Genomic DNA, 19,318 nt, shown 5'->3' on the forward strand with positions numbered 1-19,318 from the left:
TGTATATTTTAAGAATGTAAAGTATTCTCCACATGACAATGCACACCTGGAAGTAGGTGACTCTTTCATCCAAATCATGATGGCTTTAGATTCGCTCTTATAACAGTAGCTGAGCAGGACAAGAACCACTTGACGTTCAAATCAAGAGAAGAAACTGGGGATAATTCGGCCACGGTCTCCAGAAACCCATCATCCAGCATAGCCCATCAAGCTCTCAAATGGAACCTGCAATGAAAACATAAGGGGAAGACCTTGGACAGTGTGGAAGAGATCTACTGATACTGAAGGATAGCAACTGGGGTACTCCTGGAGTTAGCTAGAAATTTTGTCCCAAGACAGAGTGAAGTGGAGGAGACTTGTAGATAGATGACCTGCCTATGCTCCACTTGGAGTACAAGGGTTTAAATCAAGTTGTCTCAGTGCTGACTTTCTAAAACTTGTAGAATTGTACTAGTAGCTGATGCCAAAGAACCACGTTGAAGATGTTTCTCTCTTCCTAGGTAAATAGAATAGATTTAAACGATCTTGATTTACCAAAGTAGAAACTAAAACTTTTTTTTGGCAATTTGAATACTTGTTTAGTTTTTCTAATCTAAGGATTTAAGAGGAATACTGCACAAACGCTCATTGCACAATACTTTGTGAGTAGACCTTTGGTTTGGTTGTGGCAGTATGGGTAAAGAACATGTGTTTGGAAAGAGATTTTTTCCTGAAGGAGTCTGGATGTGAAAGAAAGACTGTCACGCATCTTCTCTAGATAGGTATCAGGCCTGCTGACAGGGGAGGGGAGTGGCAAAAGGGACAGTTGCCCTTGGACCAGGAGCTCCAAGTGCTGCTACTTTGACAGCAGCGGTGGCTGGAGCTCTGGACCTCTTTGAAGTGCCACGGCAGCACTGCTGCACCACTCTGCGCAGCTGAGGCGGGGGGGGTGGAGGAGGAGGATGAGAGGAGAGGGGGGGCGCAAGTGCCACAGTCCTGGTGGCACTAAGGGCTGGTTGCCTTTTGGCCCTGCCCCTTACGGGTGGATCGTGCCAGACCCATCTCCTACCTTGTCCCAGGGCCTGCGGTGGCTGTCAGCCCCACTGGTTGGTAGTTATACAATCTAAGTGACAAAGAAGTTTCTATATTGGCTGGTGGTGACTCAGATCCTCAGCTGTGGTCATGGTAGGTGTGATTCTGTGTGACATGACTTCTGATTTAGATCTGGGTCCAGCTGAGTGCCTTTAAATTCCCATTTGAAGTTAGCAGTGAGATATGCCTTGTATGTTTGTGCATAAAGCAAAAAAAAAAACCGCTCTCAGGTTGTGTCTACATGGCGATTACTAATGAGGCGCTGAATTGAATATTCAGCGTCTCATTAGCATTAGGACACTTCCGGCCGCAGTGCTTCAAAAGCACGCGGCTCAGCGTGGCTACATGGAGGTCCTTTTTGAAAGGACCCTGCACCTTTCGAAATCCCCTTATTCTGCTCAGTGAGTGGGATAAGGGGATTTCGAAAGGTGCAGGGTCCTTTCAAAAAGGATCCCCATGTAGCCGTGACGAGCCACAAGCTTTCGAAAGCAGCGCTTTCGAAGCGCCGTGGCTGGAAGTGTCCTAATGCTAATGAGGTGCTGAATATTTAGTTCAGCTCCTCATTAGTAATCTTCGAAATGGCCATTAGCATGGCTGTTTTGAAGATTTGTGCCTGTGTAGACATGCCCTCAGTGTGCTTTGTGCAGTATCTCATCTAGTAATTGAGTATTATCACCACTAATGTGCTTAAAAAAAGGGGTGGGGTGGGGTTTATGATGTTAGATTCCAAAAACATGTTCAAATGAAAGGGCCTCATGTTTTTCAAGGTGCTGTCAGGGGTAGTAGGACTAGAGCACAGTAACTCCTCTCTTAGCAATTTTCAGGAACATAACTATAATGTTACTTCAAGTGAGTCGTTACACAAATCCAATTTCCCCATCAGAATTAATGTAAATCGGGAGGTTTGGTTCCGGGAAAAATTTTCCACCAGAAAAGAAGCAGTATATACATATAAGCTTTAAGTATAAGCTTTAAACAATGTTGCACTATACAGAGCAGTATGATTGTGAAGCTTTGTTGAGGTTTTGGAGCCAGAGTGGAATATTACTTAAAGAATCTCTTGCTACTAAATGATGAGCTAGCACTTGGCTGAGCCCTGAAGCATTAACATGTTTTTCTTTGAGTGGTCCCCATGTGTGCTCCACATCAGGTGTCGGGCTTGCCCTGGCACCACAGAACAGAGATTTTCAAAGTGGTGGTTAGTCAGACTGCACATACGTGATCTGGTCTGAGCCAGTTCCTCTCAATTGCCCTTGGCTGCAGACTGACTTCTCCTGTGCTCTTCACCTGCATATCTGAAAGAAAAACTTTTGGTCTTTATTAGTTGTTGTACATAGTCCTAAAAAGTTGTTCTTGTCTAGCTTGTCGGACAATAGTTCTAAAGTTTAAAAAAAATAAAGTAATACTATATAATATAGATTATACACGTACACTAAACTTTTTTTTGAAGACTTTAAGTGTTCAAGTTTAAGTTAATGTTTGTCACTTAAAATGCCAGTGTCAGGGTTTAAGAAATGTGACTCTTGCCAGGAGGCAATGCCGTCCTCAGATGGCCATTCAGAATGCTTTCATTGTTTGGGAGACTCTTATGTGCCTCATGTCAGCATAGCTCCAACCTTATGGCAAGAGCATGGAAACGGAGGCTGAGAATGATCCTCTTTGATAAAGTTCTTCAGCCTGTCACCTATGCTCCACTGGCCCTGAGGGCATGGGAGTGACTCAGAAATGCCATTTGGCTTCTTCAGCCTTGCCTGCTGCCCATAAGAAGAAGAGATTATCTCCCACTTGATCTTTGCCTGTTTTTATCTGGAGGCAAGACGAGTGAGGGCGAGAGCTGAGATTCCTCACTTATTAAGGAGGACAAACAGCCCAAGATGAAGAAACCAATGGCTCTGGCTCCAGAGCATAAGTCTCGCTCGGAACTGAGAAGCTTACGAATCTCAACGGTGCTGGCACCTAAAGAACCACAGCACTGAGACAGTCTGTACTGGCACCGCAGCCAATAACTCTGGCAGCGACAATGATGTAATCCACACTGAAACTTGTGGCACCGATGATACTGGTACTAGGCGCGACATCAGATTTGCCAGAACCAGTTCCTGTGGCCCTGGAATCAGTATGTATGGGCACCGCTGCATGGCAGGAACCAAGAACAGCTCCGGCCAAGACTCAGAACCAGAGCCCATCACCAGAGTTAAGTATTATGACCTTCTCTCCTCAGTCACCAGTATCTCCCAATTCTTCTCCTGCACCTTTACTCACTGAACAGCCTGTATTTCTCCCCGCCCCATTCACCATTCCTAAGACCATCCTCACCTTTCCTGGAGCAGCTACATCACACTCATAATTATACCCATCGAATGTCTTCTTCCTCTCCACCATCTTCCAGACCTTCTTACCTGCCAGACTCTTACCATCATCATGGGTATAGGAGACATTCTCTCGGTCCTCCTCCCCAGATGCTCTTCTCTATTGCTACCCTCATGCTTACCATCACAGAGATCATCACCCACGATACCATTACTACAGCAGGTCTAGGGACAGATCTCCTGATTCACATCTAGAATACAGACGATCAAGAATTCAAGAACACCACACCCACAACTCTCCCCACTATGGGCACAGTCTGAAATGGTGCACACCCACTTCTCGGAACCTATGGAAGAACATACAGAAGGACAAATGGAGGCTTACCATACTGATGTCTCTTCATCATTTCCAGATGAAGTTGTTATCCCAGGCAACATTTCCCTGCTGGCTGATTTAAAACAATTTCAGGACCTTTTAAAAAGGGTGCCTCCAAGTCCAGGACATTCAAGTTGCAGAGGTTCAAGAAAAGCAACATAAAATTTTAAAGAACTTGAGACCCCCAACATCATCCAAAATTGCTATTCCACTCAATGATACCATAATGGAGATGGCGGACAATATCTGGCAGACTCCTGGGTCCATTCCAGCCACTAACAAGAACAGATAAAAAGTATTTTGTTTTTATTGAACTATACCCAGCTGAACTCACTGGTGGTCAAATCATCTCAACAGAGATCCAGAGTACCACAGTATCAGTTGACTGTCTCTGACAAGGATGCTAAAAGACTTGACATATTTGGGGAAAAAGTACTAGAGAGGTAGCTGTATCTTCAAAAACAACAAGAAGTCCTGTGGCACCTTATAGACTAACAGATAATTAGGAGCAAATGCTTTCATGGGCAAAGATCTGCTTTGTCAGATGCATGAGTGTGGGGCTTTCAGAGGAGGGTATAAAGAGGGAATTTCAGTCAAGGGGGGCGCCAGAGCTGACAAGGTCTGCTCAGTCAGGGAGGATGTGGCCCATTATCAGTAGTTAATGGGGAGTTGTGAACATACATAAGCAGTTTCTCTGCTCTGGATTGGGCCAACCACTCCCAGTCTCTGTTCGGTCCTTGGTTGATGGAGTCAAATTTGCAAATGAATTGTAGCTCTGAAGTGTCTCTTTGGAGTTTATTTTTGAAGTATTCTTGTTGCAGGACTGCTACTTTTAAAGCTGTTACTGAGTGTCCAGGGAGATTGAAGTGTTCTCCTACAGGTTTTTGTATGTTACTATTCCTGATGTCACATTTATATGCATTTGTTCTTTTACATAGACTGTCCAATTTGGCCAATGTAAATATCAGTGGGGCATTGCTGGCATGTGATGGCATGTGTTATATGAGTATATGTGCACGTGAAAGAGCACCTGATGGTGTGGTTGATGTGGTTAAATCCTGTGATGGTATTGCTGGTGTAGAGATGTGAGCAGATTTGGCACTGAAGTTCGTTGCAGGGAGTGGCTCCAGGTTTGAGTTACTGTGATGTGGTCTATAGTTGCGGGTGAGAATTTGTTTAAGGATGGCAGGCCCATGCAAAACATAGAGGCTCTGTCTACACTTAGGAATAAGGGGATTTTGATGTTTTCAGGGTCCCATGTAGAAGACGAGTATGGGTTTATAGTGCTGCAGAGGAGGAGGGATGACTTACACTTTGCTTATGCTGTACTTCAGTAGGGAACAGTAACTTCTACTGTGGGCTGTTCTCAGAGAAGCTGACTGACAACAGGAGAAATAGGAACTATGGCAGAGCTGTTTCTGTTCTTACAACCGCAAGTTTCGTTCAGCGTGAGTAGTGCTAAATTTAAAGGAGAGTGTGGTGCTGAGAGAAGCAAATGGTTGTAGAATATCAGCGTGCCAAAACTGAGCCTAGAGTAGAGGACAGATACTGCAGTGACTTAAAGGCCTGGTCTGTAGCTACAAAGGTAGGGAGACATGAACCATTTGTGTTGAGCCAGTTGTTCAGATGCTTTTACTTAAATTTTGTCTCCCAGTGATGTAAACTCTCCATTATGCTGACATAGTAACACCACCTTCCTGAGTGCTGTTTAGTTATGCTCAAGGTACTGAAGCTGATGCAGCACAGGTACAACTGTCAACCTGTGTTCACCCTACCAGGCCTCCAGCATATGTCCCAGAATGCCTGACAATGGATTTCCTTGGTCACAGTTGTGAACTCCCATTGCCCAGGAGTCAAAGTCCAGAAGTTATGCTCTGCCGCCCCCTGCATCCGTGTTGGTGTGTAACTACCCAGCTGACCATGGCAGCTACATACTCAAAATGTACTGTGGTCTAGAGTATGTGGAAGATAGTGGAACTTCTGGGTCTGTGGGAAGAAGTGTGTGCAAGCACTGGCACCATGAGCTATAGAAATGTGGACATTTATAAGCACATTGTGTGGGGTTGCAGAAGAAGGGGTAAAATAGGGATAAGCAGCAGTGCTGTGAGAGAGCATGGGAACTGAGGCAGGCATATCAGATGGCCAGGGAGGCCAACAGTTGACTGGTGCCAAGCTGTAGACCTGCCACTTTTATGAAGAGCTAAATGGCATAAGTGGCAGAGACCATCACCCAGCACATGACCATGGATATCTCCAGAATCACCTTCCTAGGCAGTCATTTCCCATTTTGTATGTGTGCAACTGATTGTTCCTTCCTAAGTGGCGTACTTTGCATTTTACCTCAAACCATTTCTCCAGTTTATCCAGATCATTTTGAATTATAATCCTATCATCCAAAGCAGTTGCAACCTCTCCCAACTTGGTATTAGCTGTGAACTTTGTAAGTGAGCGTTCCATGCCATTATCTAACTCATTGATGAAAATGTTGCCCTCTCTCCTACAGACCAGGAAGTGAAACTGCTGAAGCGAATTTTAAGGTTGATTGTTTTTCTTAGCTGGAAAGAAGGCTGGGATCCTGAGAACCGCGTGAGGTTTTCCCATTGCCAGAGTGTAGATTTGTGCCGACATATCAGTCTGACCAATTTGCTATGCCTTCATAAATCCCATTAGAGAATTTTTATATTAAGTTACCATAACATCACTTGGGTCTTCCAGTTAGTTGCTCTGATGTTGCATAACTACCACACATTTTAGGAAATTAAACATCAGGATATTTCTTTCCATAAGTGTACAGAAAGTCAGCCTCTGTAATCTCTCACTTGCTGCATAGGATTGAAAGTGCTAAATCCACCATCCTATTTTATAGTAGGTTGTATGAATAGGTTGATCCAGTGCATCCTTTTTTTAATGAGGGTCATGCAGCCTTTTCTGATGAAATATCTCTAGACCTTAATCTGGACGAGACCTTCCCAGATGGTGCCCTGAACAGTTTCTTCTGTAAGCACCACCTATGTGACAGCTTCTCTTTCTGATTTGGTGATGTTTTGTTGTGGTTAATCATTAATATAAATACAGTTATCCTGGTGAGTGTGTGATTAGGCAGGCTTTGAAGGAAAGCAAAAAATACTTCCACAAAGCAATAGCTGGTTAACTGCTTTTAGCTTGTTTTTATTGCCCATAAACTGAGGTTCTCCTCACAACCCAACAGATATGGAAACACATTGGTTTGCAGGCCATCTGGAGTTGGCTTTAGATACTTACTTGGCTTATATTATATAGGAACAGATGAATGTTAATAGGGCCTCTATTTCAAGTCAGTAATAGTTTCCATCTGAGTAGGATGATGGCCATGATTTACTACTCTGGGCAACTCTAAACTTTGCTGCTGAGAGGAAGTTCTGCTAACAAATAACTGGAGACTTTTTGAAACTAATAGAAATGATAAAAAAGGATGCTTACGTCTTAACTGGCTGTGTGAAAATTGCAAGCTGGTGGAAATATTTTAATAGTGTGAAAACTGATTTGCCATGTGTCTCAGTGGACTTTGTGGTCACAAACACATGGATGTGTATAAAAGTGGAGGACTAAGACCTTTGTGGTACTCATGTAAAAGTAATTGTTCAAAGTCACTCTTCACAAAATGAAATTATAAGTTTTGGGATTTATTATATTGGCATAGATCCTGAATAGAACATAATATTAGTTGAATGAGGAAGTTTTGGTTCCTATGAGATGTGCTTTGTGATTGGTCATGGTTACAAACAAAGACCAGGAGTCATGTTTCCATCTGCACATAGTGTTCATTTCTAGCCCAATTCTGTGAGTCACAAATTATAAAGACAAGTGATCTCTGTGATAATATAGTGGGTTTCATTCTTTTTTCATTTGTGGACCTCTTAAAAATATTTTGAAAACAGTGCAGAACCTTTTGGAAATCTTAGTCTGTGGACTGCCAGGGGTCTGCAGCCCACAGGCTTAAAACAGATCTGATCTGACCATCTGAATAACACAAGCCATAGAGCTTCCATGAAATAATTTCTTTATGAACTAGAGCCTGTGTGTTAGATAAACATCCAGTTGTGATTTTAAAATTGCTAGTAATAAAAAAATTTGCCACAATGCTTAAGCACTGTTTAAAAAAACCTTTACTTAATTTCCAGTCTGAATTTGTCTGGCTTTAGCTTCCCAGCATTCCTATACTGAAGAGCCCATTATCAAATTTTTGTTCCTTGTGTGGCTACAGACTGCACCATTAACATTCTCTTTAAGGTAAATAGATTGAGCTCCTTCTGTCTACCAAAAAAGAATGCTCAGAAATGGTTATGGGTCCTCTGCACAGTGAAGAAAGGGAACGGCTACGGGAAGATGATAGGAAGGCAGAGCTACTCAATACTTTGTTTCAGTGTTGACACCAAAAAATAATATGCAACCAGGTGACAGCTGACATTACCATAAACAATAAAGTGGAAAGGATGCAGCTCAGGAACCAGAGGCAAGTCACAAAGATGATCAAAGAGGGTGGAATGAGGAAAGGCTGAAGGGACTCTGAGTGTGTTTAGTTTGGAAAAGAGGAGACTGGGGAGCTAGGGAAAAGCTGTTTGTCTTGCTGCAGTGGGCAGGGAAAGAAAGTCAGTTTAAACTGTAGCATACCAGATTAAATTTAGTGAAGAGCTTCCTAAATGTAAGAACAGTCAGATAACTGATCACACTGCCTGGGGAACTTGTGAGAATTCCTTCACTGGAGGTTTCCAAAGAGAGGCTGGATAGCAGTCTGCCTTGGATGGTTAGATGTGACAAATCTCGCATCCTGGCAGGGGCTAAGACTAGACCAGTGTTTATCAAATATTAGCAACCTGAGGGCCCCCATTTGGGTTTGATGTTTTTTGGGATCCCCTTCCCTAAGATGCCACCTCTTGTTCACTCCTTCTGTTGCTCATTCCTCCCCCACCCTTACTCTTTCATTGGGCTGGGTCAGGCAGTTGCATTGTGGAAGGAGATGCATTCTCTGGGGTGGGGTTCAGGATGAGGGCTCTTGGATATGAAAGGGGACTCTGGGCTGGGACAGGAGGTTGGAGTGCAGGAGGTTGAGAGCTTCAGCTTGGGGCCTGGGCTCTGGGTTGGGGCCATGGATGAGGGGTTTTGGGTGCTGGAGGGATCTCTAGGTTGGGACAGAAAGTTAGGGACTGGGAGGGACGTATGGGCTCTGGGTTGGGGATGAGGGTTTAGGAATGAGGGGAGTCTGGGCTGGAACAGAGTCGGAGTGCAGGGGAGTGAAGTCCCTGATTCAGGGTATGGGCTCTCAGATGGGGATAAGGGGTTTTGGGTGCAGGAGGTGTTATCCTGAGACAGAAGGATTTCAGAACTTGTCAGAAGATGAGTTGGTCTGCAAGGCTCTACCCCTTCACCTCTATCATGGTTTGTTGTGTAGTGATGACAAGGTAGTGGAGTACAGATAACAAGGTTTTACTTTAACTATATCAATATGATACAACACGGTAACCGAAATAGGACTGCCTAGAGCATACAGAATACACTAAATAATGGCTTGGACGTTAGCTTAGTTAAACCCTCAAAAGAAATTACGGAGAAAAGATGAATCGGACCGTACCATTTCCCAGGCAAAAGGAGAACTCAGGGATTAGCCTTCAGGGCTGTTCCGGGCTGGAGACAGGAACTGCGGAGCAAGGGTGTGATCTTCCTCCGTCATCTTTCTTCTACACTTGACTCGCCATCCTGTGTGTGGAATGCCTAAATTACATGATCTTCCAGGATGTGTGTGAATGTGTATGAAGTCTCTCTCAATCAGAAATAAAATGGGATAAACTAAAATAGACTGACCTGTGAGGCCTTGCAGTCTTCTGACTGCTGCTTTAGCTATCAGCCAGCATCTCTTTAGCACTCTGTTAGACTGGCCTACAAGGCCTAACAGCATACAGCTGTTGCCCTAGCTACCAGCTCTGACGGGCTACTAGAGAGTGCCACAGAGGAGGCAACAATACTGAAGCAAAAGGTCCTGAAGGGCGGGCTCCACCCCTTTATATATGCTCTTGTCTCTGGGCAGACTAAGGTCAATTCCTCATCCTAATTTTTACTCCTTAATTCCCTCACCTTGCTTGAGGGAAGAAGACGAGCTCCTATCCATGGCCATCTTTCAAAATGGAAACCATACAGGGAATCCATGTTGAAAACAGAACACAAAATGGAGCCTTTTTAAAGAAATCGCACACAAACTATAACACTTCAATCTAACTCTAACAGAGGGGGGCTCCAGTCTGAGGCAGGGGATTAGTGGGTGGGAGGGGTTTTGGATGCTTCTCTCAGGTGGCATTCTAACACAGCCCCAACGAAGCAGCCCCTAGGTGCATGGCTGGCCCGGGAGGCTGTGTGTGCTGACTTCATGCCTGCAGGTGCCACCTTGCTAGCTCCTACTGATCATGGTTCTTAGACAGGGGGAGCTGTGGAGCTGGCCTTTGGGCGAGGGAAGTACATAGCACTTCTGTGGCCACCCATGTACCTAGGGACCACAGGGACCTGGCAGTTAGTTCCCAGAGCAGCACAGAAGCAGGGCAGGTAGGGACCTTCATTAGCCCTAGTTATCCCCAGGAGTATGAGTAGTTAACCTGTGGGCTTGCAGACATTAGTTTGAGAAACACTGGACTAGGTGAGCCCTGTCATCCTTCCTCAGCCTATGATTCTGGGATTTTTTTTTTGATTTTTTTTTGGAAACCACCACAGAGCATGTTTTCTAATCCTTCAGTAGCTCTTGTGGCTCTGCTCTGAACCCTTTCCATTTTATTAGCATCCTCCTTGAACAGTGGTTACCAGAATTGGATGCAGTAATTTAATAATGGTCATTCCAGAGTTAAATACAGAGCTAATACAACCTTTTTGGGCCACACACCATAGTATTTCGAGCTTATATTCAGTTTACTATTCACCATGACTGTAGCATTTTTTTTTCCAGAGTTGCTGCTTCCCAGGATACAGTCCATTATTACCTTTATCAACCAAACTTGTAATCTCATTAAAATCTTAACCTGATAAAATTTAATAAATTAAGTAGGATTTCCATGAACCCATGTTGATTTTGCATTAGTTAATAAAGAATTAAAGGAGGCATACTGTAATCAAGTTCCATATCAGGCAAGCCTACATTAACATGCCAGAAATCAATATCTGGCTAACAGATTACCTGGGTCATCCTTTTTATTCTTTTAAAATATTGCCATATTAGATTTCTTCACATTTTCTGAAACTTTCTCAGTGTACCCCTAATTAACCCATGTTAATGTTCCAGTCAGCTCTGGAATCATCACTCTTAAAACTCTAGGACGTGTGTCAGCTCTCTTTGAAGCTCTGGACCTGTTAATTTAAAAATGTCTAGCTTTAGCAGCACATGCGTAATATCTTGTCTTCAAAGGGAAAGTGTTTCATCAGCATAAGTTTACATCTGATTTTTCCCAAAGACAGAACCTCTAGGCTTTTCTACATTATTGACAGTTCTGTCATTTTGATGAAGGCATGAACCAATATTATTGTTTTTGTTTTGTTCTGTTTGTAACATGCTTTTAAACGTTCCTTATGATACTTAACTGTGCTGTAAGGTGTTGGGCATTGTAACTATTTTCTGCTTTACTTCTGAAACTACTGCAGTTTCCCTGCTCTTGATGTTCATACCTCCACATCAGCTACTGATGGGCCACATCTCCTCCTCCCCCCGCCCCCCGCCAACTGACTTGTGACAGAGAGAGCCATGTTAGTCTGTATTCTATCAAAACAAAAAAGCTGTCATGTAGCACTTTAATTTATTAGGTGATTAGCTTTCATGGGACAGACCCACTTCAGATCCAGATGCCTTTTTGTTTTGAACTGACTTGAATTTTTCCTCTCTTGATGTTCACAACTCCACATTAACTGCTGATAATGAGCCACATCTACCCTGGCTGAATAGGCCTTGTCAGCTCTGGCTCTCTCACTGACTGAGACTCCCTCTTTAAATCCTCCTCTGAAACCGCCCCACTCACGCGTCTGACGAAGTGGGTCTTTGCCCACGAAAGCTTTTGCTACAAAATATCTGTTAATCTATAAGGTGCCACAGGACTACTTGTTGTTTTTGAAGATACAGACTAATTCAGCTACCTCTATTACTTGAGTTTTGCTTTTGTGACTTTAATTTTGCGACTTGATTTTAGTAGTAAATTGCTACTTAAAGATTATAGTGTCAGAAGCCAAGTGCATCATGTCAGCTTTCAAATAAAGGAACTATTCCCGAGGTAAATAGTCTCAGAGGGGTAGCTGTGTTAGTCTGTAGCTTCACAAAAGCCAAGCACTCATCAACAGGGCCAGTAGTGGAGAAGTAGCTGTGATAGTCTGTACTCCAACAGAACAAGGCAGCAGAAATGTAGCACTCTCTTACTATTCAACATGGAAGGCACTACATTTAGCTGTTTGGAAAGGAGTTATTTTAATCATTTTGGTAGGCTTTAAAGTGCTACATTTCTTCTGCTTTGTTTTATTAACAGGACCAGTGGAAGAAATAAATTAAGTGGGATGGGTGCATTCTGCAAATATCAAAGGTGAGGAAATTATATTATTTATAAATTATTTACACATTACAAGGGGAACGTTCCCACTTTTGATGTTCACAGTAGTGGCACCCATCCCACTTAATTTATTTTTTCCTCTGGTCCTATTCATGACAGGTAACTCCTGCTTTCCCTCTGCCCCCCGCCCCTTTTTTTTTTCTTTCTCCTTCTTTCTCCCCCCACCCATCCCTGCTATATAAACCCTGGTTTCTTCTTATCTGCTCCAGGTCTGGAGAAGTGGATCTTATCCACGAAAGCTCATTACCTAATAAATAAATGTGTTAGTCTTTAAGGTGCTACAGGACTGCTTGTTTTTCCTGAGATAGTGGCAGCTAACCTCAAGTCTTCTCTGCAGTAGAAATAAAGTAAGGTGGGAGCTGAAATTACATAATTTTAAGGTTGCTATCTTATTATGTATCAGGGCTGGGACCAATAACAAAGTAGATATTTTTTTCATAAAATTCTAAGTATCCTGTGTCAGTTTAAGTTGCATTAAGTGCTTCTGAAAACTGGACCACAATACATCTAAATGTCATATGGCTTTAAACATGGGACTTAAACTAAATCTTGTTCCTCTGTGTGTGTTTCCCCCACCCTGGCACTTCATTCTCCACTGTGACAAGAATTAAAGAAGAATAAAAATCTTAAGTTGAAAGGCTTTAAGCTTCATACAAAGCAGCTGTTAAAGCTTTGTACGCTTTAAGGACCACAATTGCTCTTTGAAAGCCCAGTGCAGTCATACCCCGAGATACGACCATTCGAGTTATGAAAATTCGACTTTACGAGGAGTTTCATTTAATACCCCTACTTCAGCTTGCGAGGCATTTCTTTGCATGTATGAGGACCGATTTGGAGGCTGGCAGCTCTGGTAGGCAAGCACTGAGAGGATGGAGTCGGCTGCATTGGTCTTGATAAAGAGGACGTGCGGGGGGGGCGGCGGCGCCCTGCGAGAGGGCGGCAGTCTGATGCGGGGAGGTGGACTTGTCCGAGTCCCGGCAGTACATCACGCCGCTCTGCGAGAAGTGGATGCTGAGCGCACAGCCCAGCTGCTGCTGCTCACCTCTCGGGTGGCTAGGGGGACGCCACTGCCTGCCCTGCGCAGCTGTGCCTCGGGCGTCACTTGCTGTCTGTGGCACTCCCTCCCATTTAGCGCCTGGCTTGCTCTCCACTGCCTCCTTGGCTGCTGCTGGCAGGGCCTCTCCACTGCACTGTCCCACAAGAGAGAGGCATTGACCCTCGCCAGCCAGGGGCCCCTGTTCCTGCCTAGCTCCCCATGCGGCCACCCCCTGGCAGAGTCCCCTCCCCACTTTAACCTAAGCTGCACTCAGGCTGGGCTGCCTCCCTATGCTCTGGTCTGCTCAGCCTGCCCCCTTGCACTGGATTTAATGAGGTTTGGTGGTGTTTTAGCATAAATGGGTGTACATTTTGGGGCTCAGGAACGCATAAAATTTTTTCCCATTGAAATTAATGGTAATTACATTTTTGACTTATGAGAAGTCGCCCTAAGAGGGGTTTTTCAGGAATGAATTACCCTGATCAGGTGGGGGAAGACTGTACTGGAAAAGGGGTACTAGTACAGTATACAGGGGTGTATATTTTGGCTAAAATCTTCAAACTTTCCATTGCCTGCTTGAACATAATTGGGCAAATAGCTGTCTGTTGAAAACATGGGAATATACTGAACTATGTGTAACTCTGCACTCCACTGGATGAAGTCAGGATTTCTGTGTGTCAGAGGCCATATTCTGCTAACAGTTAACAGACTTTTTATGGCTGAATTAGTAGGCGCCTGTGCTTTGGTTCAGGAAGATCTGGGTTAACCTGTTCACGTAAAATTGTGGTAAGCGGCATAGGGACAACTCTTAAGCCCTGTGTGGCTACAGAATTCTTACAATATTGATTTATGTAAATACCATTTTGATCAGCCATAATGGCTCTTGTCTCTTGTGATGCATAATGACCTTATGTTGCTTACGTGTATGACCTGTATAATGAATGTTATGTTTTGTCAAGCGAACATAGTATTTGAATTCCACCTTTGTTATACTTGTACTAATTTTTCCTTTTCTATTTTTCTTTCCTCATTTTTGTTTTATGACTTTTTTAAAAAATAGGTTACTGGATTTTTTTAAGGGATATCTAAATCTTTAAAGGAGCAGAAACTTCTTGTACAGATTCTGTGCTTCTAAATCTGGAGCAAATCTATTTGAGGATATCTGGATTCAATACTTAACAGTAAATGATTAAAAAGCTGATGAAAACTGAATTGACTGTCATATGGAGTTTGAAATGTCCCCATTTAGCTGCCTCTGGGATATTTGATATTTCTGGACAAACTTGAAGATGTTCTTGGAATGGACATGGCATAGGAGTAGGACTTTTAATACTTTTGTGGTACAGAATTATCTAAAATTAATCTGAAAAAACAGCATTTGAAGATAGACTATTGAACAATAAGGCTCAGTTTTTTCCCCCTCACTTCTCATTAGTGCATACTTTTTAATCTCCTTTAAAATCCAGGAATCCACCACACAGAGATCTTGGCTGTGTATCTAAAGAGCTTCTCTATTAACCCCGGTGGATTTTTTAATAATGGTTGTTTGCTTACTCTGAGACTGGCATGGGGCACTGATCTATCCAAGGGCAAAAGATTGGAAAAATCAGTTTGTGGTTTTTTTTTTTTAATTGAGCCATTAAAATGGGAACATTGAGATTTTTAGCACTTCATTCATTAGGGATTTATCTTCCAAATAAATTCTGGGAAAGAAAACATTTTCTGTCCTCAGCAGCCTGGGCTAGTATCTGTAACATGTTGCAGAACATCTGTGTGGGATAGATGAAAAGCAACACTGAGATTTAAGGTATACACCAGAGATTATGTAAAACATAACCTCCTCAGGAGAGACTGGGTGGAGTCCTGCCCAAGAACTAGATTGCCCTGTGTCAGTCTTCTGCTGCTGAGAATACTGAATTACACTCTGCTGTGGAAGAGACATAGGAGAGCCAAATGTAAGATTAGGCTAATTCTTTGTTGCTAGCTATCTAGTGGGTTTTGTTTTATTGTCTTCTTGCAAACATTTTATATGAAACTTAATGTACATCATACAGTAAAAGTACTTGATTGAGAAGAATTGTTTTATTTTTTTTCTGAGCATCTGGGAATTAAAACACTGAAGGCAGATAAACCCAGTTGACAGCATCAGACTCCTCAGAGCATTAAATCTCTTACTAAAATGATGATCTTTCTCATTCTTCAGTTTACAGAGGTGCTAAAACATGGCTGACTTTGATCACAATCTCAGCCTTGAGGATGCTCTGACGGAACCGCCAGCAGAAATTGAGGAAGAAGTGAAACGAGACTTTATTGCCACCTTGGAAGCAGAGAAATTTGATGATGTGGTTGGAGAAACGGTGGGGAAAACAGACTATGTCCCTCTACTGGATGATGATGATGATGACGATACCAAGGCTGGGAGCCAGGAATCAAAAAGCAAAGCCCGCACAGATGGTGGTCATGTAGAAAGTAAGTGTTTATAAGCACCAGACCAAATGGCTGCACTGTGCATAAATATTATATTAAGCAAACAGTAGGTTTTCCTGGTATTAGGCCTCTAAAAATGTTGTGTACCTTTTTTAAAATAAGCAATTTCTAATGATTACATTTCAGGACTGGAAGTGAAGAAGTTTGGAGTCTAATCCTTACTGTCTCCCCCTTGATGTTTGATCTTGCAGAAAATCATTTACCCTCTGCCTTAGTTTCACAACCTGTAAAATGGGGAGGCTTAACATTCCTAACTACCAGGAACTGGTATTGTGGAGTTTAGAATCATAGAATACTAGGACTGGAAGGGACCTCGAGAGGCCATCAAGTCCAGCCCCCTGCTCCAATGGCAAGACCAAGTACTGTCTAAACCATCCCTGATAGACATCTATCTAACCTGTTTTTAAATATCTCCAGCGATGAAGATTCCACAACCTCCCTTGGCAGTTTATTCCACTGTTCGACCACCCTGACAATTAGGAACTTTTTCCTAATGTCCAACCTAAACCTTTCTTGCTACAGTTTAAGTCCAGTGCCTCTTGTTCTATCCTCAGAGGCCAAGAAGAACAAGTTTTCTCCCTCCGCCTTATGACACCGTTGTAGATACCTGAGAACCGTTATCATGTTGCCCCCTCAATCTTCTCTTTTCCAAACTAAACAAGCACAATTCTTTCAGCCTTTCTTCATAGGTCACTTTCTCTAGACCTTTAATCACTCTTGTCGCCCTTTTCTGGACCCTCTCTAATATCTCCACATCTGTCTTGAACTGCAGTGCCCAGAACTGGACGCAATACTCCAGCTGAGGCCTAACCAGCGCAGAGTAGAGCAGAAGAATGACTTCTCATGTCTTGTTCACAACACACCAGTTAATGCATCCCAGAATCACGTTTGCTTTTTTTGCAACAGCATCACACTGTTGACTCATTTAGCTTGTGGTCCACTATAACCCCTAGATCCCTTTCTGCTGTACTCATTCCTAGGCAGTCCTTTCCCATTCTGTATGTGTGAAACTGTTCCTTCCTAAGTGGAGCACTTTGCATTTGTCCTTATTAAACTTCATCCTGTTTACCAAAGACCATTTCTCCAGTTTGTCCAGATCGTTTTGTATTATGACCCTATCCTCCAAAGCAGTTGCAACCCCTCCCAGATTGGTATCATCTGCAAACATAATAGGCATATTTTCTATGCCAATATCTAAATCATTGATGAAGATATTGAACAGAACCGGTCCTAAAACAGACCCCTGCGGAACCCCACTTGTTATACATTTCCAACAGTATTGAGAACCATTAAGAACTACTCTGAGTACGGTTATCCAGCCAGTTATGCACCCACATTATAGTAGCCTCATCTAAATTGTATTTGCCTAGTTTTTTGATAAGAATATCATGCCAGACCATATCAAATACTTTACTAAAGTCTAGTTATACCGCTTCTCCCCTATCCACAAGTCTCGTTATCCTATCAAAGAAAGCTATCAGATTGGTTAGACGTGATCTGTTTTTTAACAAAACCATGCTGGCTGTTCCCTATCACCTTACCACCTTCCAAGTGCTTTCAGATGATTTCTTTAATTACCTGCTTCATTATCTTTCCTGGCACAGAAGTTAAGCTGACTGGCCTGTAGTTTCCTGGGTTATTCTTGTTCCCCTTTTTATAGATGAGCACTATATTTGCCCTTTCCCAGTCTTCTGGAATCTCTCCTGTCTCCCGTGATTTTCCAAAGATGATAGCTAAAGGCTCAGATACCTCCTCTATTAGCTCCTTGAGTATTCTAGGATGCATTTCATCAGGGCCTGGTGACTTGCAGACATCTAATTTTTCTAAATCATTTTTTGACTTCTCTTCTTATTTCAACTTCTTTCCCACTAGCATTCACTATGTTGGCATTCCTTCATCAGATTTCTCAGTGAAGACCAAAACAAAGAAGTCATTAAGCATCTCTGCCTTTTCCAAGTTCCCTGTTACTCCCTTCTGAATCTAATGGCCCCAGGTCCCCCACAAGGATTGAACTCTCAGCCCTGGGCTTAGTAGACCGGTGCTCAAAGCAATGAGCTATCCCTCCCACTGCCTAAATATAAGAAGGGACACATCTCTTAGTGCTGGAAGGGACCTTAGGAGCTCATCAAGTCCAGTCCCCTGCCCTCTTGGCAGGACCAAGCACCATCTCTGACAGATATATATATATATTTTTTAAAATCTTTTTGCCCCAGACCCCTAAATGGCTTCCTTGAAGATTGAACTCATGATCTTAGGTTTAGCATGCTGCTGCTTAAGTAGGCATCCTTCAGTCTGCATAGACTGTGGATCGCGCCCTTTATAGTTTCAATTGAGGGCTTCATTTACACCGTCTACTGTGACTATGAAGACCCACACGAGAGTGACAGTCCTTGCTGCATCTCTTGTAGATGTGGTGGGTGTCTGGCAAGTCTTTGTGCTTTCTGTGCGCTCGCGTCTCCTCTGCTAGCTGTCTGATCCTCATCTCGCCCTTCTGAAGGCCCTTGTGTAACCCCTGCCTCCATCTGCCGCGGTCGTCTGCTAGTTCTTCCCAGTTGTCCAGCTAGATGTCTACCTCTCTGAGGTCTCTCTTGCAGACATCTTTGCAGCGCAACTGGGGGTGTCTGGGAGGTCTTTTGCCAGAGGCTAACTCACCATACAGGATGTCTTTTGGAATCCTTCCATCATTCATCCTGTGGACGTGGCCAAGCCAGTGGAGCTGACGCTGCCTGAGGAGGGTGTGCATAGTTGGGATTCCAGCTTGCTCGAGGACAGCGGTGTTGGTCACTCTGTCCTTCCATGATATTCCAAGGATGCGCCTGAGGCAGCTCAAGTGGAAGACGTTCAGCCTCTTTTCCTGGCGGGCATACAGGGTCCAAGTCTCGCTGCCATAAAGGAGGGTGCTGAGGATGCAGGCTCTGTAGACTCGCATTTTGGTGCGAGTGTACAGCTTGTTGTTGTTCCACACTCTCTTGCTGAGTCTGGACAGAGTTGTGGCCGCTTTTCTGATCCTCCTATTTAGCTCAGTGTCCAAGGACAGGGTGTCAGTGATGGTGGACCCGAGGTAAACGAACTCGTGGACGACCTCTAACGTATAGTTGTCAATGCTGATTGATGGGGATTCAGCAACATCCTGACTGAGTACGTTCGTCGTCTTTAGGCTGATGGTAAGCCCAAAGTCCTTGCACGCTTTGGAGAACTGATCCAGCAGTTTTTGAAGCTGATCTTCTGTGTGAGACACTACAGCAGCATCGTCTGTGAACAGCATGTCTTTGAGGACTTCCTGCACCTTAGACATAGCTTTCAGCCTTGCAAGGTTAAACAGTTTCCCATCAGATCTTGTGTGCAGCAAGATGCCCTCTGTTGAAGATTCAAAGGCATGCTTCAGGAGGAGTGCAAAGAAGATCCCGAACAATGTCGGAGCAAGCACGCATCCTTG

General features: G+C 43.5%; 1 protein-coding gene across 9 annotated transcripts in view; it reads left to right on the top strand.

The window, feature by feature from the left end:
* MAP4 (microtubule associated protein 4) overlaps positions 1 to 19,318 on the top strand; it is a 285,144-nt gene that overhangs the window by 83,429 nt on the left and 182,397 nt on the right. For all 9 annotated transcript variants that reach the window (XM_074985220.1, XM_074985217.1, XM_074985216.1 and 6 more), the window contains one exon: positions 15,599 to 15,864. In XM_074985220.1, the coding sequence (XP_074841321.1) occupies positions 15,618 to 15,864 (247 nt within the window). In that variant the 5' untranslated portion in view covers positions 15,599 to 15,617. The remainder of the gene's footprint in view (positions 1 to 15,598; positions 15,865 to 19,318) is intronic.

This window comes from Carettochelys insculpta, chromosome 2, assembly GCF_033958435.1.
Source record: "Carettochelys insculpta isolate YL-2023 chromosome 2, ASM3395843v1, whole genome shotgun sequence".
Classification (NCBI taxonomy): Eukaryota; Metazoa; Chordata; order Testudines; family Carettochelyidae; genus Carettochelys; species Carettochelys insculpta.